General features: G+C 40.6%; 1 protein-coding gene across 2 annotated transcripts in view; it reads left to right on the forward strand.

Annotated features, from left to right (window-relative positions):
- The first annotated feature begins 2865 nt into the window (after positions 1 to 2865).
- Positions 2866 to 24431, forward strand: part of CCDC47 (coiled-coil domain containing 47) — a 34347-nt gene continuing 12781 nt past the window's right edge. For both annotated transcript variants that reach the window (XM_015810201.1, XM_015810202.1), the window contains exons 1-8: positions 2866 to 2978; positions 7716 to 7975; positions 11223 to 11330; positions 12331 to 12505; positions 13253 to 13374; positions 14429 to 14494; positions 16034 to 16135; positions 16772 to 16882. In XM_015810201.1, coding sequence (XP_015665687.1) covers positions 7721 to 7975; positions 11223 to 11330; positions 12331 to 12505; positions 13253 to 13374; positions 14429 to 14494; positions 16034 to 16135; positions 16772 to 16882 — 939 coding nt within the window. In that variant the 5' untranslated portion in view covers positions 2866 to 2978; positions 7716 to 7720. The remainder of the gene's footprint in view (positions 2979 to 7715; positions 7976 to 11222; positions 11331 to 12330; positions 12506 to 13252; positions 13375 to 14428; positions 14495 to 16033; positions 16136 to 16771; positions 16883 to 24431) is intronic.

Below are 24431 nucleotides of genomic sequence, written 5' to 3' on the forward strand. Positions count from 1 at the left end.
CTCATTTTCCTCTTTAACCAACGGCCAAACCCAGGACGATCTAGGCTCTCCTCAGGCCCTTTCCTTCGCCTCTTTTCTCTGCTTCTGTTCTGTTTACCTATTGTTTGTTACTCAGGTATTTGGGGATCCTTCTTCCCTCCTTTCTTTTGCTCGATTGCTGTAATGTGCAAACGAGGAGGTAGACGTTGCCTGCTGAAATGACCGTGACGTACAGACGTCACGCATATAATACACCGACACTCTGCTCTTGAAGGCCCTTGCACATAAACCTCGTCCTCAAACCGTGGGCCTTTACTCTACCCTGCGCTCCTTGATGACGCCTGATACCAGTCATAAACTCCGAAAGAGCGGAACGTAGAGCTTGAACATACAGAGTAGCATAACGCATGCCTTTATTTCTCCAAATCTGTAAAAATACAATTTTGCTTTTTTTTCACTCTATATACTGTATTTCTTTTTGAATTGAGATCATTTCTTGAAAAAATATGAAATGGCAAAAATGCAACCCAAGATGAATTCAATTGAATTCTGACTTGGTGGTGGGTCTATAAAAGTGGAGAAAACTTAAATACTAGGTACTAAATAAATTAAATACTAAATACTAAAACAAATTGTTTGCCCTTTGTGAATGATACATTTCTTTTTTGAGTGAACTCACTGCTTTCCTAACGCACCCCATTAGAAAGAAAATAATTGCAGCTGGAGTAACAGAAATCCCATCTTTGAAAGTAAGTTCTGAATTTTGAAGACTCTAACTTTGGGTATTTCACAGTAAAGTTCTGAAATCCCTTATGATCATGACAGCAACAGAAACCTTTACATGGTATATCTTTGCAGGCTGGCAGTACCCATCCTATCTTTGATGAATTACAGTATACCTGGCTACTTTGTAAATGGGCAACCACTAGAAAATCTCTCAAGTCAAAAAACTTCCTCCAAATGGCAAACAACTTCTACCTTGTTCTCAGGAGAATCTCATGGTCTAAATGAGTCCCATGTCTTAGTAAAGTCACTCAGTTTGAAGATATCTTACATCACACCAGCATGCACTTATACTATGGTATTAAACAATTTTAGCTGAAGCTTCAGTTCTTAAATATATGAAGAACCACACATACTACTGATAAACCTTACAATTGTTTTGAATTCTGGAATGCTTCAGGTCATAAAATGTAAAATCAGTGATAGCACAATCCAAGATTGCATGTTTAATTGCATGCAGTGTACACTATAAAACAGATAATTCATTTTCAGTATGTTTTAGCCACAGATACCTATTTAGGGAAAGTGCTAATAGAATGAGCACAGATACCATATGTTGAACCTCAAACTATAATGCAGTTTAATTGAGGTCAGTTTCCTGGAGTTAGTGTTATTTATTCTCAGGTGTAAGCATCTACTAGATTGTAGCCTAACAAACGTACTGTTGTCCTTCAGTTGACATGATCACTTATTAGTGGACCAGAGGAATGCTGTGGATATAATTTACTTGGACTTTAGTAAGGCATTTGACAAAGTAGATCACAACCTACCACTTGATAAGATAGAAAAAGGTGGTTTAGACAGCATCACCACCAGATGGATCCGTAGCTGGCTGACCGGCCGTACTCAGCGTGTGGTCCTCAATGGAACCACATCTACATGGAGGGAAGTGTGTAGTGGGGTGCCCCAGGGCTCTGTTCTGGGCCCAGTGCTCTTCAACATCTTCATCAATGATCTGGACGAGGGGATAGATGGGGAACTCATCAAATTTGCAGACGACACCAAGCTGGCAGGAATAGCCAACACTCCAGAAGACAGGCTTAGGATACAGNGCATCCAGTTTTGGTCACCACGATGTAAAAAAGATGTTGAGACTCTAGAAAGAGTACAGAGAAGAGCAACAAAGATGATTAGGGGACTGGAGGCTAAAACATATAAGGAATGGTTGCTGGAATTGGGTATGTCTAGTTTAACGAAGAGAAGGACGAGGGGGGACATGATAGCAGTGTTCCAATATCTCAGGGGCTGCCAAAGAAGAGGGAGTCAAGCTATTTTCCAAAGCACCCGAAGGCAGGACAAGAAGCAACGGGTGGAAACTAATCAAAGAGAGAAGCAACCTAGATAACTAAGGAGAAATTTCCTGATAGTTAGAACAATTAACCAGTGGAACAACCTGCCTCCAGAAGCGGTGAATGTGCCAACACTGGAAGTTTTAAAGAAGAAACTGGACAGCCATTTGTCCGAAATGGTATAGGGTTTCCTGCCTGAGCAGGAGGTTGGACTAGATGACCTCCGAGGTCCCTTCCAACTTTATTATTATTATTATTATTATTATTATTATTATTATTATTATTATTATTATTATTATTATTATTATTATTATCCTGAAAGATTATGCTAGAATGATTATATATGGTGTCACAAACAGTTCAACTTATTTTACCAAAAATATGTCTGCGTTAGAAAAGCTCAACAAATGTCAGTTAATGACCTAAAATGTTATGGTACGGGAGAATTAATCTCCGTTTCTAAATACAAATGGGACGGGGAGAGATAGATTTAGCCCAACTTGACTTCTAGAATGCAATATAAAAAGCGCTAAGTGCGCCGCGCGCAGCATTGCTTTAATCCTAAATCACTGCCTTACGCCCGTAGAAAATATAATGCATATTTTTCCAGAACAAGGAAAATCTCAGTTCTTCTTTTCTCTCTCTTCTAATCGCCTAAAATCATCAAAACGCAACGAAGGTTGCCAAGACCTGGAAGCAGCCAGGTATCCTTTTAAGGAATGTCCGCTCGCTCTCTTCCAACATCTCTCCTTTTCAGCAACTTCCTTTTCTCATCTTTCAACTGCAAGGCGCATGCGCTGACTTACGCAAGTGTCGTATTTTACGGGGAAGAACGGCAGGGCGAAAAAGCCACCCTGTTGGGATCGTTCAACCTAGCCGAGGAGCGAGTTGGTCTTGGGGACGTTGAGAGACTAACCCTGGTCTGAGGTATCGAGCGGAAGGGCTGGAGGACTAAGAAATCCTGGGGGAGGGAGTTCTCTCTTGTAGGGCTAAATAGTAAGCTAAATAGTAATGTTGTTCCTCAATCAGGAAAGGCGTGGACACGGCCCGTCCTGGGAGAGGAAAAACAGCCCCAAATTGGCTGTACACGAGGGTTGCTTCTCACAGGTGTGTGCCTGGACCTGGAATTGGTCCCGAAGCTAGCTTTCCCCAGCTCGTTCCCTCCAGATGACCTGAACTGCACTCTTAGCAATCTCAGCTACCATGAATGGCTGAAGGTGATTTAGTCTGGTTGGAACAAGCTCCGTTGGAGATCTGGCTAATCATTTCCACCGCTTTTTAGGTTCCTTTTGGGTATCTAGGCCAGCCCTGTGAACGCCTTTCACACATATCTTGCTAAACTGAAATAATAAAAATGGAAACTGTTAGAAAACTGGTTAGTATAGATGGGCAGGAAATTGTGTGTATAAAGCTAAAAAGAAGTCTGTCAAATTTCTGCTCCTGTAGTGCAATAGTAATCCCAATCTGCTCTACAAATGTGGGTATTCTTTTTAGCCCTCAGTGATAATAAAGTTAGAAACACTGAGATGTCGTATCTTTCATGCATTCAAAAATTTTATGCTGCTTTCTTGGAATTTAATATTGGTAATTTTAGGGTGTGTCAAACTACACCTTCCATAAATCCATTAACTATATTGAGGTTAGGCAGGTTAGGGAGCTTAATGCCTTCCAGGAGTTATAGACATTTTTTAATTAACATGGTTAGTGATAAAGAATTGTGGAAGTTGTATTTCAGCAGCTAGAAAGTAATCTATACTATTATTAGAATTTTGATCACAGAAAGAATTATGGAAATTGCAACCAACATGCTGTGAAGGTTGAATTATTTAAATAACACATTATCTATTCAAGTCAAGCATATAGTAGTGTCAGGACTACTGGGAAACTACAACATGTTGCTTTTTAAATAGAATCTATTAATCATACTTGAAAAAGTGGCCATAGGGTAAGTATAATGCTCTGCAATAGCTTACCTGCATGTGTAAGTTATTGGCCAGTAGAATAATTTGATTCTTAGCTCAAATCCCAGTTAAAAATACAAGTTGGTTACAAAGGTCAATGAGTTGGACTGATTTTTTTTCTATTCCCTCTCCATTTTCTTATTATTTCTTATATCATTACATTATATTGGTCAATGATTCAAGAAATAGGTTTTATTATTACAAGAAAATTTTAAAACAAGGATTTGTGAATTACTTTTTCAGTGATAAAGCTAAGACATATGCAAAATTTTAATTTAATTTAATTCATCTAATTTTTATTTTTTTCAATTTCACGTTTTTCCATATTATTTTGACAAATGGCCACATAATACAATCACTGTTTGGATTGGCTGGGTGAGGAGGAAAAGGTTGATACCCAGTTGTATACAGACAGTCCTCAGCTACAACTGGTTATTTAAAAACCATTCAAAGGTACAAAACATCCATTAGGGAAAATGGATTTGCTTAAAGATCATGGTATTCACTTAATAACTCTTGTAAAAAACAGTGGTAAATTCAAATCCAATCACATGGTACCTTGACCTATGACTGTAATTCAGGCCCAATTACAGTTGTAAGTCAAGGACTATCTGTATCTCAATCCTAGCATACACACACACACACAAAATCTGTTAGAGTCTGGAGGTGGGAACCTGGTTAGAAAGGACCAGTCTCAGGTTAAGTCTAGCAAGACCAAGTGACTTTGGGAATCATCTAGATCTGGAGATCTTTCCTTTTTAAGTTCTGAATGGAGTTGAACAGACATAGCTAAGAGGACCTTTGCATAAATCCATGTTGTGTGCCAAATGGTCCCATTATTTGATGAAGAGATCCTGTTTATAATGCTTTAGTGACCTTGCATTTAGGGTATTGCAATGCACATTATATGGGGCTTTACTTGAAGACTACTCAGAGCTCCCATCTAGTCCCAAATTCAGCAGTGTGGGTATGCTTGTTGCGTGAACTGCACTGGTTGCCAGTGAGATTCCAATGCTATTAAAGATTTTTTGTAATCACTTCACAAGTCCTTAATAGCACAGTCTGGATATTTGCACAATCATTTGCATCCAATTATCTCTGCTATTCCAACAAAACTCAAAGGGTTGGCATGTTCCAGGCATCATCAATTAAACAGTTTCATCTCATGGGATTAGGGGACATGTGTTCTCAGTTGCCAGGGATTCTCTATTACCATGCCTCCTTTATTGTACAATATTCCCCTTGAAATTTGGATGGTCCAAGCCCTGATGGCCTTGAAGAAAGATCCTTTGAAGACACTGGCCAGGATGTTATGCAAGTCAATAATGTTTTGAATGTGAATTGCATTCAGTGTGCTATATTTAATTATTTCCTTTATATTTTTTAATTTAAAAAATATCTGTTAATTGTCCAGAGTTGCATGACAAGCAAGTAGCCAATTATGTTTTTGAAGTTCAAGCAAAATAGGTTTGCATTATTTACATTCAATATGAGATAGGTAGTTTGGGTTTGGCATGGATATACTTGTTAATCTGTGTTTATTTACATAAGCCATGATTTTTTAAAAATGCTGGTAGACATGTATAGTAAGTATCTCTACATCAGATTTGAAGCATCTTCCTTGCCTCAAGGCACATCAGACTAATATCCAACAGTCAGATTCAGGGTAGGAATCCTTTTGTTGTTAAAGCATGAGATTTAAAAAGTGTGGAGTCACTGCTAATCTATTACCCACAGCTACATTATATTAGTAAATTCTGAACTACTTTCTGCCCAACCCCTATTCACATGTTACCATATTATTAAAACTTGTGTGCTGATGTCTGATAAACTCAATCCCAAACTTGAGAGACTAGGCCTGAAATGTCAATTAAAAGAAATTTTAAAAAACTGTTTCATTAAATGCATATGGTTGTCTGACTCTCTTCCATTTTAAATTGTTTAAATTGTTCATATCCTGAAGGCTTACATGTAATAGAAGTCTAATTCTCCTTCATTGCTCAAAAGATAGCTGTGGTAATGTTTTATTACAGTGGTGGCGAACCTATGGCACGCATGCCAGAGGCAGCACTCAGAGCCCTCTCTGTGGGCACACGCGCCATGCCCCGGAGATGGCAACCGTCCCTCTTCAACCAGCGGCCTGCTAACTCACTGAGGTCCCACATGGCCAGATGCATCCCAGCACCCATGCACTCGCTGGCCTCTGTGTGCAGGGGCCGATGGTGTCAGGCAGCAGCCACCCCAGCCCGTCTCACCTTGCCCTGTAACAATGGCATCCCCTCCTTGCCTCGCCTCACCCCATAGGACGAGCCTCCTGCCCACCGCCCAACCCCCTGGATCTCCACCAAATCTACCTGGCCCCCACAGGCATACCTCCCCATGAGCAACATCAAGGTGATCACGCCCACCTTGGCCACACCCACTCAATCTGCCATGACCACCACAGCCATGCCCACCCAGTGGGCCATGCTCACCTGGCACCTGGCGATAAATAAGTGGGTTTTGGGTTGCAGTTTGGACACTCGGTCTCTAAAAGGTTCGCCAACACTGTTTTATTACTACAACCAGCTGTTTAATGGAGGAGTTTATGTCTTTTCAAGGCAGATTAGAGGTGAATAAATAATCAAGCATCATTTAAACCCCAGATCAGTCACACATTTCTTTCAGTGATCCATAGGACTCATTAATCCTGCTTATTTTTTTCATGGCAATTGTATAGAAAATAGGGAATTTGAGATATGAACTATTTTATTTTATTTTATTTGTAGCATATCTGCTGTTTCTGTATTAATAATACTAATACGAGTATTATGCAGTTTAATCTAGTAGTTAAGCTTCAGGTTAGAAACTCCTGACTATAAATTCTAGTCTCACTTTAGGCATAAAATTCAGCTGGGTGACTTTGAGCCTGTCACTCTCCTTCAGTCCAATTTATCTCATAGGGTTGTTATTGTGGGAAAGGATATGTCCACTGTCTTGAGTTATGTACAAAAATAATAAAGGCAGGATTGTAAAAAAATTTAAATCAAAAAAATCTAAATCTAAACAAATTTCTCAAAATATCACCATTCAGTATGGGAAAGATGCCCAGAACTATAATTCAACATTTGGAAAGTCACATCTTGCCCTATTTATTACAGAAAGATTGTGGTCCTTTCATATAATGCTGAAGTAAATTCAGGATGGCTACAATAAAGTATTTATTCTGTGAAATGCACCATTATTGAGGTTTATTTCCACAACTTGTTACAATTCATGTTAATCTTATTTAATCTAAATTTCTTTAGAAAAAAAAAGATTATATGTGTGGAAAAGATCTCTATGGAATGATGGCTTATTTTTTGGGAAGAAGTAATCCGCAACATTTTGTTCTGGTTGCTAATAATAAATTACAAATTCATTGAAAATTCACTTTGCTATCAATTCAGCTCACATCCCATGGTTTTTATGGAGAAAACAAATGGAAGAAGGAGTACTAGGTGCACCTGGAGGAAATGTTTGATATTAATTTATTATTATTGCATTGGTTATTACACTTTTGAAAGTGCTGTGCAAGATGAGACATAATTACTGATTGTAATACAGTACTCTTTTTCTAGTTTTCTAGTTCCATTTTTACACTGCTGTATTAAAAAAAATATTTTGAACTTAAAAATTTTGGGGCCTTTGCTATTTTTTATTTATTGAGCATTTTCTTCCCCAGCAATAATGAGAAGTTGGTGGTTTTTCGTGGTTACATTCTTTATCCTATGGGGTCTTTCTTTGGCCAAATTTGAGGAGTTTGATGACGATGACTTAGTAGAATATGATGATAATGATTTTGCTGAGTTTGAAGATGTGATTGAAGCCACAGAATCTCCCCAGCGGATTGTTACAGCAGAAGAGGAGGAGGAGGAGGAGGAAGCCACAGTAGAACTTGAAGGACAAGATGAAGGCCTTGATTTTGAGGATGCTGATGGACAGGTGATGTGAGATGAAGGACTTATCTTTTTTGATGCAATGGGATAATGTATAAGACTGATTAATAGGAAATCCAATTATACTGTGTATTTTCTTTAGTTTGGGTATATCTGTGGACAAGTTTCTAATATAATTTATATTTTTAAAAAACGTAAGCCATTCTATAAAGCTTGACATGCTTAAGACTAAGTAAGATAGACAATGAAAACAAGATAGTATCAATGTTAATTGGCCAGTTTCATTGGTAAAATAAGTTTTTGATTTCAAAAAAATCAGCAAGGAAACTTGTGTTGGAGAGTGTCACAGAATGCTGGAGCTATAACAGGAGTGAATCTATAGTTTGTGTAGTCTCATCTGATATATACATAATTATTGTAATCAAAGAAATAAGTTCCACATGATACATACATAATTATTGTAATCTAAGGAATTCTGGAACATCAGATAGCTCCAAATATCTATAAATCAGGAGTGGAAGAAATGCTTATAGACAGAAGCTGCTTTTTAAAAAAATATATATTTTTGGTGCTCCAAGGGCTGCAGGAAGAACAGCAGGGATGTAAGCAAAGGAATAGGATCTTAATGGACGTTGTAATTTTTTTTAAGTTCAATGTAGATATTTTAGGTTTACCAGAAATTTAAGATAACTGTTGTTCAGTTTATTTAATGTAAGAAAAGGACTGTGAAAAATCAGAAATCTCTGTTGAATTCTAATGGTACAATCTTGAAGGTTGGCGACCATATGTAAGTTGTGGGTTGATATATCTCTTGTATATAAATATAGTATAACACCTAAAATTAAAATCTGCTTGGATCTTGCATGCAATTTGGAAAGTATTCCATATTGCTGTTATAGTCCTTGCCATAGATGTTTCCATGATTACAGAGCAATCCTATACATGATCAATTTATAAACTGCAGATTTGTATTTCCTTTTTGCATTTAAGTTGAATTTACTAGGCCAGAGCTTCATGTATATCATATTCAAACAGCTGAGAGCAGGTGGTGAACTATGTACAACTTTCCAACATGTAATTTATGATTTTCCAAGTCTGTGATTATACTACTGAAATTCAGAAGCAAAATAGCTAATTTTGGCTATGCAGCTTTTTCACTGTTGGGACCTTTTGTTTGTTTGGTTTCAAAAATGAGGGAGGTAATGAATACAAGAAGTTTCAGGGAGCTGATCTGATCCTATTTTCATTCTTAATATCCTCCAGCCCCATACCTGAAATAACAAAGTTTCATCATTTTGTTGCCAAATTTTGGAGGCATGATTTGATGGTAGGTAGTAATTGGAAGCACATAAGGATGGAAATGAGAGTGGTTTACCTTCCATTCCTACCATTACAACGTAAGCAAAGAGTCAAGAAACATTGGGCCAGGCCTCTTCTGATATAATCCCACAGAACTGAGTTTCAGCATTTAATATCTGAATAACTGCCCAGGCTTAATTAGGAAATTGTAATTAGCATTCTAGTTTTCTTGCATGGGCATTCATATTGATGAGATTCATATTCTGCTGCATTTGTAGTCTACTTTTGTGCATAGCACTCTTTGATTAGTTTCACCCATGTGATTGAATCCCAAAAGTGCTTTTTCCAAAAGGTAACTGGACTTTCTTGGATTTTTTTCTGAAAACATTTTGTTTATCCAAGAAGCTTCTTCAGTTCTAACTGATTGGAGGGGAATAGAAGATTTATATTCTTTGCAGTCATCTGGTCAGTAGTACTCTAAGGGTCAATCGTTAGTGGTAGCTCTTTGAGAGTCATTGAAGCCTCTTGGGAATTTATCTGTATCCTAAGAGTCATGTGAATCAGAGTGTAAATGGGTACGGAAGCTTCTTGGGACTGCTGAAAGGACTGCATTGTAAAAAGGAGATAGGTGGTGTCGTATCTCTCCCCCTCTGTCGAGGCGGGAGCTGTTCAGTTTTAACATACATAACCTTTTTGATCCCTCTTTCAAATAAGTGGTCCCCTCTATCCACAATGTGAACACATCAATATTGTGGACAGAAACATTAAGTTCATACAGGAAGATATTAAAGAAAATAGTCTGGCCTTCTTAGATTGTGCAGTATACATCAAGGAAGACAAAAGCCTCAATACTGCAGTATACACAAAATCTACACACAGTGATCAATAGTTACATTTTCATTCTTACCATCTTTACCATCCACTGGAGTAATCAGGAGCTTATACCACTGGATTGAAGGTTTGCCTACCATCAAAGAGAGAAAAGAGAAGGAACAAAAACACATCAAGGAAGCCCTCAGAACTTGTGGTTCTCTTATTTGGGCCTTCATCAAATCCATAAAAAGATCCAGCAGGAGCTCCTTCATAACAAAAAAGAGAACAACAAATGGAACAATGTTGTCATTCCATATGTTGCAGGAATATCTGAAAAACTCAGGAGGATTTTCAACCAATACAAGATATGTGCACACTTTAAACCCAGGAATATATTAAGGGAGAAGCTTGTCCAATCCAAGGGCAAAACACCCAGACACAAACTGAGCAATGCACTATATGCAGTGCATTGCAGCAAGATATGTGCAGACCTATACATTGAAGAAACAAAACAACTACTTTATAAATGCATGGCACAACACAGGAAAACAAATTCATCAGTACAAGCTGCAGCAGTCTATCTGCATTTGAAAGGGCCACTCTTTTGAATACAGCAAAGTTTATATTCTAGACAGAAAGGACCACTGGTTTGAAAGAGGGATCAGAGACCAACTAGGTAAAATTAAAACAGCCCTTTCTCAACAGAGGGAGAGGGTGCAACACCAACTATCTCCTGTTTACAATTCAATCCTTTCAGCAGTCCCAAGAAAGTTACACCCATTTACACTGTGATTCAGGTGTCTCTGAGCATACAGATAAACCTCCAAACAGCTAACACTAATGACTAACCCTCAGAGGCTAACAACCTGATGACCACAAAGAATATAAATCCTTCCATTCCCCTCAAGTCAATTAGAACTGGATGAGAGATGAAACGTTTTCAAAGAAAAACCCAAGAAAGTCCAATTGCCTTTTGGAAAAAGCACCTTTTGGACAACAATGACCTAGATAATTGAGAATCTCCATAGACATGTGATTGAATCAATCATCAATTATCAAAGATGTACATATTGTATTTAGAATAGAAAAAGCAGAAGATAGCTGTATGTTTAAAAGACAGACATTTACTATCTCATTTACTTGAAACAATGGATATTTCCGTACATTTTGCCTTGTTATAGGAAAGTGATACAGAAAGTGAGCCGTATGATGATGAGGAGTTTGAAGGTTATGAAGAAAAACCTGATGCATCTCTCGGCAAAAATAAGGATCCTATTACAATTGTTGATGTAAGTGAAGATTATGAAAAGTTATACATAATTTCTAATTAATGTCTCGTATTAGGTTTTCTCCTGAACTATTATAATTAAGGTTGCAATCCTAAGTGTCTTGGATTAATCTCTACTTTGAATGAAATGTGGATAGACTCACACTCTCCCTCTCCCTCTCCCTCCCTCCCTCCCTCTCTCTCTCTCTCTCTCTCTCTCTCTCTCTCTCTCTCTGCATGTGTGTGTATGTGTATGTGCATGTGTGCACACACACATAAACACACCTGCTTACCTCTTTCTTCCCCCCTGCACGTGTGTGTGCACGTAGTTCTGCTAATTTATGTTTTTGTTCTGCCCAAACTCTTCAAACTTTTCCTGGTAGATGTTAATTGGTTGATAAATAGAGATAACAGATGGAAGTGGATTTATTCCACAGGTAACTATAAACCCTGGTAAATACTGGCATTCATAGTGTCACTTTGTATTTGGGGATTATAGCTAAATAGCAAAGTCTAGATGCTTAAAGTCTTGCTGAATTATAATAAATCATAGATATGATCTGAATGACATAGTGAAATCAGATAAATTTAAAGAAAATAATTCTGAACTGCAGAAAAGTATTTCAGCAATAAAGGGTCCTTGATGCTCTCTGAGCTTGGTTGTTTTCTTGCAGACATTTCATTACCCAAACAAGGTAATATCAGGGCTATTGGGTAATTTGGGTAATAAAATATCTGCAAGAAAACAACCAAGTTCAGAGAGTACCAAGGACTCTTCATTTCAACCCTGAGCTATAAATATTCTTGTTTATTGGTATTTCAGCAGTATTCAGAGGATTAAAATATGTTTATGAGAAGAATGGATTATGTTGATTTAGTATTTTCTCTGTGCCTGGAGTTAGAATTGCTGATTGCTAAATTAATAAAACCTTAATGCTGATTATAATGAAGAGCCAAGATTTTGACTGGAAATGGTTTTTTCCTTAAATGAAATAGCTTTTAACAATGTTCAAATTCATCAGGTTCCTGCACATCTTCAAAATAGCTGGGAGAGTTACTACATGGAAATTTTAATGGTGACAGGACTCCTTGCTTATATCATGAACTATATCATTGGAAAGAATAAGAACAATCGTCTGGCCCAGACCTGGTTCAGTAGTCATCGAGAGCTACTTGAAAGTAACTTTGCACTAGTTGGTGAGTTGGTTTATGATTTATCTTTACCTTCTCCCTTTTTCCCATGAAAACAAAATTGCAGACAAAGTCCAGGAATTCTTAGAGTTAGTGCAGTTCAAGGTATTATATGTGATAATTTAATTTTTTCAGGAAGAGGGCTTAGAAAACAAGAAACATTAATTGGTGTGTAGAATTAATCAGGTTTTAAATCTCCCTCAGAGCCTTTCTGTTGCTTGAAGTATCAAATGTATGGAATCACCATGATTTAGCATGAAATAACTTGTTTGAGAAGATAGTGAGGGGAAGAACTGAGACATTGAACAATGAATAGCGGATGATAAATTGAAATGGCATTGCTTAAAGTTTATGGACTGAAGGTTATAGAAGGAATAAGAGACAGCAGAGAGAGAATCAGTTATTATAGAGGAGAGTAGCAGTGAAAATCATTAGATCACAAAGGAGTGAAAAACACAGTGTGCAGTATTTTATGGGAGCTATCACAGCGTTGTATAAATGGTGAATTGGGATCAGTCAAAAGCAGATTAATTGAGAGAGAAGTTGTGGTAAAAGCAAATTCCTACCTAGGTGATGCAAGTCATTTAAAGCTTTCAAGGTTTTTGCTGGCACTTAGAAGAGGCTGAAAGACAACAATAAATCAGCAATACTGGTATAATGTATTACAGTAACTTGTTCTCACTGGGAATGTCATCAATAGCAGCTCAGTATAAATAATAAATGCCCATTAATTGGTATATCCTTTCTTTCAAGGTGATGATGGTACAAACAAAGAAGCCACAAGTACAGGCAAACTGAACCAAGAGAATGAACATATCTATAATTTGTGGTGTTCCGGTAGAGTGTGTTGTGAAGGCATGCTTATCCAACTCAAGGTAGTGGATTAGTTTGCAGTAAACCAACAAAGTTCCTTGAATGCCAGTTGTTTGGAAATAGCAGCAATATTACTTTTCCCTGTAAAAAAGAAAAGAATGTTAAAATGTTAAAAAAATTTAAAATCTTGGATCCAGAAGTTATTCTGACATTGGAAAAAAATCATAGAGGACAGACGTCAGGATTTTGAAAATGAAGGTTTTACCTTCCACGATCTGTGTTGAGAATCTCAAGATTGTAGACACATAAAATGAGCTGGCAGATACAGCATTAGTCTTGAAAGTTCAGCAGCATATACATTTAATAATTAAATACCCTGTAAAGAACTTCAATAATCAAGTCTGAACTGTATGTTTGAAAGAGAGGAAGCTAGTTCAGTTAACAAAGAACTAGTCATAGCTAACAACAGTATTCTGAATTTGCAGGATCTGAACTGTGTTTAGAGTACTCCTACATTTGCTGTATCACTAAAGCCCATTCTGTTGATTGGGCAGATGTGCTAGGTGCAGATTCTGGTATAACAAACCGAAGAATTAACTGCTTAGCACATGTCTTTTACTCCACTCCTTTTATTATGAAGAACATGGAAGCGAGTAAATGAAACTTATATCCCCTAAAATGGGTCATTGCTTCCTCCAGTGACTTAGCAAGATAGGAGTTCCTCATTTTTCATTTTCCCATGAAAAAGCAGCATGATTGCCAGAGTCCTAAGACAAAGTCTTGTACTCTAGTTTTGTTTACTTAAAGCTTCTCCTAGGTATGGCGGTTATGGAGAGGCCCAGTATATAGTCTGGAAGTACATCTTGACTTGCCTGAGCATGTTTGGACTGAAGAAGTTGATCTGGGTCCTTAATGTGTGTCAGCTGCCTTGTACTGTGAGGGGGGGGAGGGAAGCAGCATCAAAATATATTAAAATAAGCAATTAAAATAAACCTCAGGATGTATCTTTTGCACAGATTGATATGTTTACTGTAGGAAGCTTGTAATGTTCATTGAATTAGGGGTCTCAATGGAGAGATGAGAAGTTCTCACACTTTTGCACTTTTCACTTTTCAGTTTCTTAAGAGACAAGACTTGCTGAATGTTCTTGCACGCATGATGAGGCCAGCCTGTGATCAAGTGGTATGTGTTAATTTTATAATCAAAAATAGCTTGAGTGAATTATATTCATAACACTGTTTGATTAGCTTATTAAAACTATAGCTCAATATGTGTGATGCTTTTACTCTCACAGTGGGAATCACTGCTTTCTGTTTTTTTCCTTATAAAAGTTCACAAATTATAGCCCATATGGCTGCAAAACTAAGTTTTTAATTTTTTGACATTTTCATTTAAATCCCAGAAGCAGCATGTGTCTTAGTAGAAATTCAGAGTCAAAGCATGTGGGTTTTATCACCATGTCAGTCGGCACCAAAATAAGTGTATTATATGCACATTTTATAATCAGAGTGGAGATTATTAATTTTTTATCTGGGAAATGACCAATATAGGTAGTCGTCGACTTACAACCGTTCATTTATTGATTGTTCGAAGTTACAAAGGCATTGAAAAAAGTGACTTATGACCATTTTTCACACTTATGACCATTACAGCATCCCCATGGTCATGTGATTTACATTTGGATGCTTGACAACTGGTTCATATAATTATGACAGTCGCAGTGTCCCTTAGTCGTGTGATCACCTTTTGTGACCTTCTGACAAGCAAAGTCAGTGGGAAAGCCAGATTCACTTAACAACGCTGTTATTAATTTAACAACTGCAGTGATTCACTTAACAAATGTGGCAAGAAAAGTTGTACAATGGGCTCATTTAACAAATTTTTTACTTAGCAACATAAATTTTGGGCTCAAATGTGGTCATAAGTTGAGGACTACCTGTATTATTCTGATAATATGCTGCAAATAAGAGTAGGTAGCAGTACAGATCCCTAATAATAGTACAGGTAGTCCTTGTTTAACATCCACTTGTTCAGCTATTGACAGAACTGAATAAAGGATATTTATGACAGGTCCTATCTGCAGCCATTGCAATGTCCCTAAAGCCATGTGATTGTGATTTAGGCACATAGCAACTGGCTTGAGCTTATGACATCACAGCATCTTCCAGTCACTTCTCTACTAGCTTCACTACTAGTTTCAAACAAGCAGATTCAATGGGGAAACCAGCAGGAGGTCCCAAATGGCAACCACTTGATCATGGGATATTGAACATGCAGGCTTTGCCTAATGACAGCATTCAGGATTGTTTGTTGTATAAATTGGTCCAGTCAGGTGATATCAGCTTTATTACTTTGATGCTTAGCTCTGGGATTCCTGTTCCAATTACTGTTGGTAAATGATCACCACCAGTATTCTGTAATATTATATAAAATAAATAAAAATGTAACTTCCAGATGAGAAATTGTCCACCTGTATTTCCTACTTTGTCTTTTTAAGGAGTTCTGCAGTTATTCTTTTACTGAGAAAATTCTATACTGTATTTTAGAACTTCTCAGAATAATTTTGAGACTCTCCTTAAGCATGACCTGATCTTGGCTAAATGGACATTTGCTATCCAAGGCGTTTTATACTTTTGCCATATGATCGGACTATTCTTCTACTAGTGGACCTTCTGTGCAAAATAATGTATGTGTTCCTATTATTACATTATTGTTATCCAGCAAATAAAAGTTACTATGAATGATGATGATATGGATACCTACGTTTTCGCTGTTGGGACAAGAAAAGCCTTGGTACGGCTTCAGAAGGAAATGCAGGACCTGGTATGTACTGGAGCTGTGGGAAGGACTTTTAAAAATTTGGTAATTAGAGAAGGAAGAGGGAATTTTAAAACACATAATGAAGTCTTATAAATGGTCCAGGACTGTCTTAACTACATGTTGTCTTAATACATTGCCTTAATTAATTAATTGGATAGTTTGTAACAAGTCTAATTGGCAATGTCAATCTAATTAATTAATTTTATAGCTAAATTGGGCAGGGAACCATTGTGTAGCTTGGGATGACGCTTAAATAAATGATTACATCTTCTGGGGACATAAAGCCCATGATGGAAGGGCTTTTTATGTTTTGTTTATATGTATCTTCAGTTTATATGTATCTTTTTTCTTTTAGTAAACATATGAATTAAAAACCTCTATTGTAATCCTTTTTTATATGTGAAAAATTATGTGGGAATATGAGATCTTTTATTCCAGATTTAGAACATCTCACAAGTCCCTAAAGGCAGCAAATTCTTCTTGTGCAATCAGAAGCTATTGTTCTTTCAGTTGAGCAGGGTCTTGTTCTCACTGTTAAGTTCTTAAATCAATTTCAAAGTTTGGATTAGGTTGATCGGACATTTAACTGTGCAAGAAATAGCAGATTTACCTTATAACATGGCGATTCCTTTTTGGCAGAGTGAGTTCTGCAGTGATAAACCCAAAACTGGGGCAAAGTATGGGCTCCCAGAAGCACTGGCCATCTTATCGGAAATGGGTGAGGTCACAGAAGGAATGATGGATACGAAGGTAATGTAAAATAAACAGCTAAAACATTCAAGTTGCAATAATGCTCAGTTCTCATGAGAGCATCCAGGATACAAGTCTGCATATTGCTATGCATTGGAACATCCTTATTTGTTTTGTTTACTTGTTTTAAAATGAAGTACTTTCTATCTTGAGCTATTCTGAAAAACTGAGAATTCAGGTTTGGAAATAAGCATATGCCTAAAATTGGTAAGTGAGTGTTCTATACTGTATATTGTCATGGTATAACTGGTTAAGTCTGAAACAAAGGTTACCCCAAATCATGTCCTCCTATGAAGGTACTGAATAATTCTGGGCAAATGTATACTTAGTCCACTTCTCTCACAGATTAGTTATAAAAAATGATTGTACACAGCATTTTCACAGAAACAAAATCTGATTAGTTCAACTTATCCTTTTGGTGGAAGCAAATCAAACATTCCTAGAGAATATCCCTAGCATGATGTCGACCTGATTGTTGATGCTTTGTTTTTGTTTCATTTTTTTACTGTTAATGAGTCGTGCCTTGTCATATCTAATCCGTAGAAGAAATACATGACATTCTTGTTTTGTTACTAGGCTCATGGAATTCATTGCTAGTTAAAGTCAAAATATTTACAGTGAGGGGGGAAAATATTTGATCCCCTGATTTTATACGTTTGTTCACTGACAAGAAATGATCGGTCTATAATTGTAATGGTAGGTTTATTTTAACAGTGAGAGACAGAATAACAACAACAAAAATTCCAGAAATCAAGAAAGTTATGTTGATTTTCATTTTAATGAATGAAATAAGTATTTGATCCCTATCAATCAGTAAGACTTTTGGCTCCCAGGTGTCTTTTATACAGGTAACGAGCTGAGATTAGGAGCACTCTCTTAAAGGCAGTGCGCCTAATCTCAGATTGTTACTTGTATAAAAGACACCTGGGAGCCAGAAGCAATCAGTCAGATTCCAAACTCTCCACCATGGCTGAGACCAAAGATCTGTCCAAGGATGTCAGGGACAAGATTGTAGACCTATCAAAGGCTGGAATGGGCTACAAGACTATCGCCAAGCAGCTTGGTGAGAAGGTGACAACAGTTGGTGCGATTTGTTCTGACCCAGCCTTTGCAAGTCCTACACAATGGCTTACTCATGAGGAAAAAAATCCTTTTTATTTTAATGGCGTTTATGGAGTAAACTTCAGATAACCAGTCCTTAGATGTTGAAACAAATAGTAGCAGTCTCTGAGATAAGTACAAAGTCTCTGAGTTCCCAGCAGGAAGGCTCAATTAGCAATTCAACCCAAACACAAAGAAAGCTGACAAACCTGGCAAAGAATTGGCAAAGAATCCTTGCAAAAGAAATCCGACAGAGAAACAAGATACTGGAGCATGAACGGTTGCCTGTGGCAACCGGCGCCTCCCACACCTCTCCTCTTTATAGTCCAGGCAGGGCATGGCTTCTTAAGAGTCTCTTACTTTTCCTGGAGAGTCCACTGTCTTCCGTTGTCCTGACGCCTCTTCTCTCTGCACATATGCACATCTGGGACAGGCCCCAGCTGTTCCTCCTCTTTGCTTATTTCAGGCCCCCAACACAGGTGTCTCTCTGCCTGAGCATGAGTAGATTGGCCTGGCTCTGCATCTGGCTCTGAGTCTTCTTGCTCCTCAGAGCCTTCCACAGACTCCGATGTGAACCCAGGCACCCCTTCCCTCTTATCCAATTCATCTGACTCGGCTGCTGGATTCGCTGGCAGTTGAGGAACCACAATACTATCCCTCACTGCACGGCCCTTCCCCCGGGTCCGACAGGCAGGATGTGAACTGCTCGTGGAACTGCACCAGAGCAGGAGCATGCACAGTGACCACATCCTTCCAGGTGAACTCCTCTGGTCCATAGTCGTTTCACTCCATCAAGTACTGGAACTGGTCTTTCAGCCAATGGGAAACTTGGATGCTGGCGACCTTGTAGTCGGGAGCACTGTCTCTGTCATGCTGTTCTGGTGGGGGGGTATTCTGGTCGGCAGAGCAGACAGACTGGTTGTTCTGGAACCAAGAAGGACCGGTGAAAGACCGGATGTACTCTTAGCGAGTGTGGCAATGTCAGGTGATAGACGACCAGGTTAACGACAGCTTCAATGGGGAAAGGGCCTAGGTACCGATGATCCAATTTCTTGGCAGGCCAGTCTGACGGAAGGTGCCTGGTTGACAGCCATACCTGATCTCCCACAGCTAACGCAGGCGTATCATGCCAAGACCGATCAGCGACTTTCTTATAATCCACCTTGGCTTTATCCAGTCACACCAATTGATGGTCAGCCTATAACTCTGCAAGATACTCGTTAGCTGTGGGAACGGGCAAGTCAAGTTGCGTGAGGGGAAAAAGCCGAGGATGATACCCAACATTGGCCAGGAAAGGTGTCATCTGCGTGAAGGTGTGCTGCGAGTTGTTGAAAGCAAATTCGACTACTGAAGATAATCTACCCAATTGTCCTGTTGCTGATTCACAAAGCAGTGCAAATATTCTTCCAGGATTCCAATCACTTTCTTAGTTCCGCTATCTGTTTCTGGATGATGCACCAATGACAGACATATTTGTACATCTAAGGCCTTCCGCAGCCATTTCCAGAATAGGCCATAAATTGAGTCCCCCTATCCGAAATGACCCTATCAGGTAGGCTGGGCAGATGGAAGACATGCTGAATGAACGTGCAAGTTATGGTGGGGCTGTTGGCAAACCACGGCAAGGGATGAAATGCACCATCTTAGTCAGCATTCCACTACCACAAACACTGTTGTGAACCCAGAAGACGGGGGCAAGTCTGTCAAGAAGTCCATGGTCACTGCTCTCCAGGGTCTCTCGGCTGACGACAAGGGCTGGAGCAGACCTGGTGGGGCTCCCTTTGCTGATTTGGCCTGCCGGCACTGTACATAAGATGTGACGTAGGCGTGGATGTTGTGTTGTAATCAGGGCCACCAGAATGTATAGGAGACCAGGTTCAGAGTCTTGAACAGGCCAAAAAGCCCCGCCGCAGGATTGTCATGGCATTGTGAGAAGATGAGTCCCCAGAGCCACCCCCTCGGAATATAGAGCTGGTCGTGAGTGCCTCAGTGAAGGTCCATGGGGAGTCTGGCCCCAACTCCTCCCGTCGTTGATCCACCCATGTATCGTGCTGTTGTGCTTCCCATATCTGAGCCTGTAAATCCACTGGTTCCTGAACTGCAGAGAAGAACTCTAGGGGCAGAAGCTTGTGAGAGTATTCTGTTTTCCTCAAGAGAGCATCTGCTCTTTGGTTGCAACCACTTGGGATATATGTGATGCAGAAATTGAACCTGGTGAAAAATAGAGACACTGAATCTGCCATTGGTTCAATTTCTGGCCAGTCTGCAAGCATTCGAGATTGTTGTGGCCTGTCTGGACTTTGATTTGATGCCAGGCCCCTTCCAAATGATGTATCCAGGCCTCAGACACCACCTTAATGGCCAGTAGCTCCTTCTCCCAGATAGTGTATTGCCTCGGCTAGATTAAGTTTCCTCAAGTAATATGTGCAAGGGAAGAGGGTACCGCCGGGCGTGTGAGCCTGGAGTAACCCCATTCCGATGGCAATGTCGGAAGCATCTGTTTCCACGACAAATGGATGGTGTGGATCAGGGTGTTCAGGATGGATTCCTGCATAAAGGCTTGCTTCAAGGCCTGGAAAGCTTGTTGGTCCAGAGTGCTCCAGTGAAACGGGGTCTTTCACTGAAGGAGCCAAGTGAGGGGCACGGTCAGGGAGGCAAATACAGGGATGAATGTCCTATAGTAGTTGGCAAACCCAAGGAGTCACTGGATATACTTAACATGGGGGTTGCCAACTATACAGGGACTTGATCTTGCTTGGCTCCATGGCAATGCCCTCAGGAGAAATGTGATGTCCCAGGAAGTTGATGATCGATTGATAAAATTGGCATTTCTCCAGTTTGGAATACAATCGATATTCCCAGAGCCATTGCAAGATCATACGGAGGTGCTGATGATGACACTCCCGCGAAAGGGAGTAGATCAGGATGTCATTCAGATAGATCACAACAAACTGAACCAACAGGTACCGGAATATATCATTCATGAAATACTGGAAGACAGCGGGGGCATTGATCAGCCCAAATGGCATGACTGTATACTCGAAGTGGCCGTTCCAAGTGCTGATTCCTGTCTTCCATTCATCACCGGGCCAGATCCTAACTAGATTGTAGGCTCCTCTCAGGTCCAGTTTGGTAAAGACTTTGGCCTCCTGGAGCCGTTCCAGAAGTTTGGGAATGAGGGGCAGAGGGTAACGGTTATGCACAGTAATGGCATTTAATTTGCGATAATCGCAACAGAGTCTCAATTCCCCAAACTTCTTTTTCATGAACAAAACTGGCAATGACAATGGCAAAGACGAGGGCTGGATAAAGCCTTGAGTCAGATTTTTGTGCAGGAAGTCACGCAATGCTGCTAACTCAGGGTCAGACATGGAGTACAAACGCCCCATTGGGAGTGGCGCATCAAGGATCAAGTCTATGGAGCAGTCATATGGCTTGTGTGTGGGCAATTGATCCACCTCTTTCTCACTAAAGACATCTACAAAGTCCGTCAATTCAACTGGCAGGGAAACCCCTGGGGGACTCAGAACCTGGTCTGCACAGACTTGGCAGGTGTGATCAGTTTACATTGTAAACTCAGGAAGGTGACCAAGTTCTGGGACCAGTAAATCTGAGGGTTATGTGTCTGGAGCCACGCCAAGCCTAAGACCACTGGAAAAGGCAGGTCAAATTGAATGGCCTCCTCATGAGAGCCGATGGCCATACTCAACAGTTGCACGGCAGCCTTAATTGACCCAGACAGAAGCAACTGGCCATCAATGGTCTCCACTAACAGAGGTAGGTCCACCGGGCATTGAGGAACAGCCCATTTGGTCACAAACACAGCATCCATAAAGTGGTTGCTCCGGAATTGATCAAGGAATGTACCAGGATCCCCTATGGCTTACCGGATAGGATCAGATGTGCTGCCAGGATCAAGTGCCATGAGGGTCCAAGTGAAGCATCCGATGGGCGTTGATCTGTGCTGGTGGAGGCCCGACCCAGAGTGCCCTCTAGGTCGGGCTCAGAGCATTTCCCGACAAACCTGATAGCCAATGCCACTGGTTGCTTCTTGGGGCAAGAGGTGGCCATGTGCCCAGGATCCCCACAGTAAAAACACAAAAGCCCCTGAATGCTGTCTATTCTTCTCCACTACTGATAGGTGGAGCCTGGCGGCACTTAATTCCATAGGCTCTTCCCATATAGCCAGGTTCTCATGCACGACCAGGGCCACCCGAGTCTCTGCCACAGCCAAGCGTCAATCCTTAAGCAGAGATGGACCAACACATTGAGGGTCAGGGGAACATCGACACAGAGCAGCTCATCCAACAGCTCTTCTGACAAACCATCTTGGAAAGCATCCATGAGGGCAGCTTCGTTCCAGGCTGAATTTCAGCAGCTGAAATTCTCTCTATTCTTATAATGGGCATCAGCCCCGCTTCAGGGCTTTCAGGCGTCTGTAGCGGTCTGCGTCTTCATGGAATCCTCATACATCAGCCAAAAATGGTCACAAAACCCCTGGAAATCATCCAGTAATGGACTAGGCCAGACAAGCAGGGGTGTGACCCAGCGGGCTTCAGTGCCTGAAAGAAGGCTGATCATAAACCCCACTTTATCCTGGTCCGTGGGGAAGTCCTCCATTCTTAGGCTGATGAAGAGCTGACATTGTCCCCAAAATGCTGGAAACATCTTGAGTGTCATCAAATTTATCTGGCTCCATTACTGGGCATTTCTGACAGGGTTGTGGAGCAGCGGGAGCTTGAAACTGAGCAACCTGTGCTACTTGTGCTGTTGGGAGAGCTGGGCATTTTCTGCATGTAACCGCTCCAAGGTAGTAAGGGGTATAGGCCGTAGGCAAACTGTTCTGACCCAGCCATTGCGACTGCTACTCAACGGCTTACTCATGAGGAAAAAAACCCTTTTTATTTTAACAAGGCATTTATGGAATAAACTTCAGATAACCAGTCCTTAGATGTTGAAACAAACAGTAGCAGTCTCTGCTCCCACCTGGCTGAGATAAGTACAAAGTCTCTGAGTTCCCAGCAGGAAGGCTCATTTAGCAATTCAACGCAAACACAAAGAAAGCTGACAAACCTGGCAAAGAATCCTAGCAAAAGAAATCCGACAGAGAAACAAGATACTGGAGCATGAACAGTTGCCTGCAGCAACCGGCACCTCCCACACCTCTCCTCTTTATAGTCCAGCCAGGGCGTGGCTTCTTAGAGCCTCTTATTTTTCCTGGAGAGCCGTACCACTGCCCTCCATTGTCTTGCACACCTCTCCTCTCTGCACATAACCACATCTGGGACAGGCCCCAGCTGTTCCTCTTCGGTCAGTTCAGGCCCCCAACATAGCTGTCTCTCTGCCTGAGCGTGAGTAGATGGGCCCGGCTCCATGTCTGGCTCTGAGTCTTCTTGCTCCTCAGAGCCTTCTACAGACTCCACTGTGAACCCAGGCACCTCTTCCCCTTCATCCGATTCATCTGACCTGGCTGCCGGAATTGCTGGCAATCAAGGAACCCACAACACGATTATTCCCAAATGGAAGAAACACAGAATAACTGTCAATCTCCCTCGGTCTGGGGTTCCATACAAGATCTCACCTTATGGAGTTTCAGTGATCATGAGAACGATGAGGAATCAGCCCAGAACTGGGGAGGATCTTGTCAAGGATCTCAAGGCAGCTGGGACCATAGTCACCAAGGAAACAATTAGTAACACACTGCACCGTGAAGGACTGAAATCTTGCAGTGCTGGCAAAGTCCCTCTGCTCAAGAAAGCACATGTACGGGTCTGTCTGAAGTTTGCCAATGAACATCTGAATGATTCAGAGGAGAACTGGATGAAAGTATTGTGGTCAGCTGAGACCAAAATCAAGCTCTTTGGCATCAACTCAACTCGCCATGGAGGAGAAGGAGGAATGCTGCCTATTACCTCAAGAACACCATCCCCACTGTCAAACATAGAGGACACATTATGCTTTGGGGGTGTTTTTGTGCTAAGGGAACAGGACAACTTCACCACATCAAAGGGACGATGGACAGGGCTGTGTACTGTCAAATCTTGGGTGAGAATCGAAGGACTTCCGGTGGCAGGCGACTTCGTCGGTCGCAGCTGTTTGCTGCCTCCCGCCTGTTTTGCGTAAAAGCCGTTTTGACAGCCAGTACCAGCTGTCAAACGGCCTGATACCTTTCCCCTGGGCATAAGGGGATAGGTGAGCTGCCCGGGGTAGGAGTTGAGTTCCCGAGTCGTCCTATATGGACGATGTAGATGAGAACTCCTCCGGAGCCCCGAGGATTCTCCGCGATCCAGGACGCCTTCGCTTCGGCGAAGCTAGAAGCCGCCGCCACTGCTGCAACTTAAAGTTAACTGTGAGTTTTATTTGTAAGCAGACGAACCAACCTTGGAAGCTTGTTTTTTATTTTGGACTCTACTCTAACTTGGATAATAAGTTCTTCCCCGTACTTGTG

Source organism: Protobothrops mucrosquamatus, unplaced genomic scaffold (genome assembly GCF_001527695.2).
Source record: "Protobothrops mucrosquamatus isolate PMUCROS unplaced genomic scaffold, P.Mucros_1.0 scaffold7, whole genome shotgun sequence".
Classification (NCBI taxonomy): domain Eukaryota; kingdom Metazoa; phylum Chordata; class Lepidosauria; order Squamata; family Viperidae; genus Protobothrops; species Protobothrops mucrosquamatus.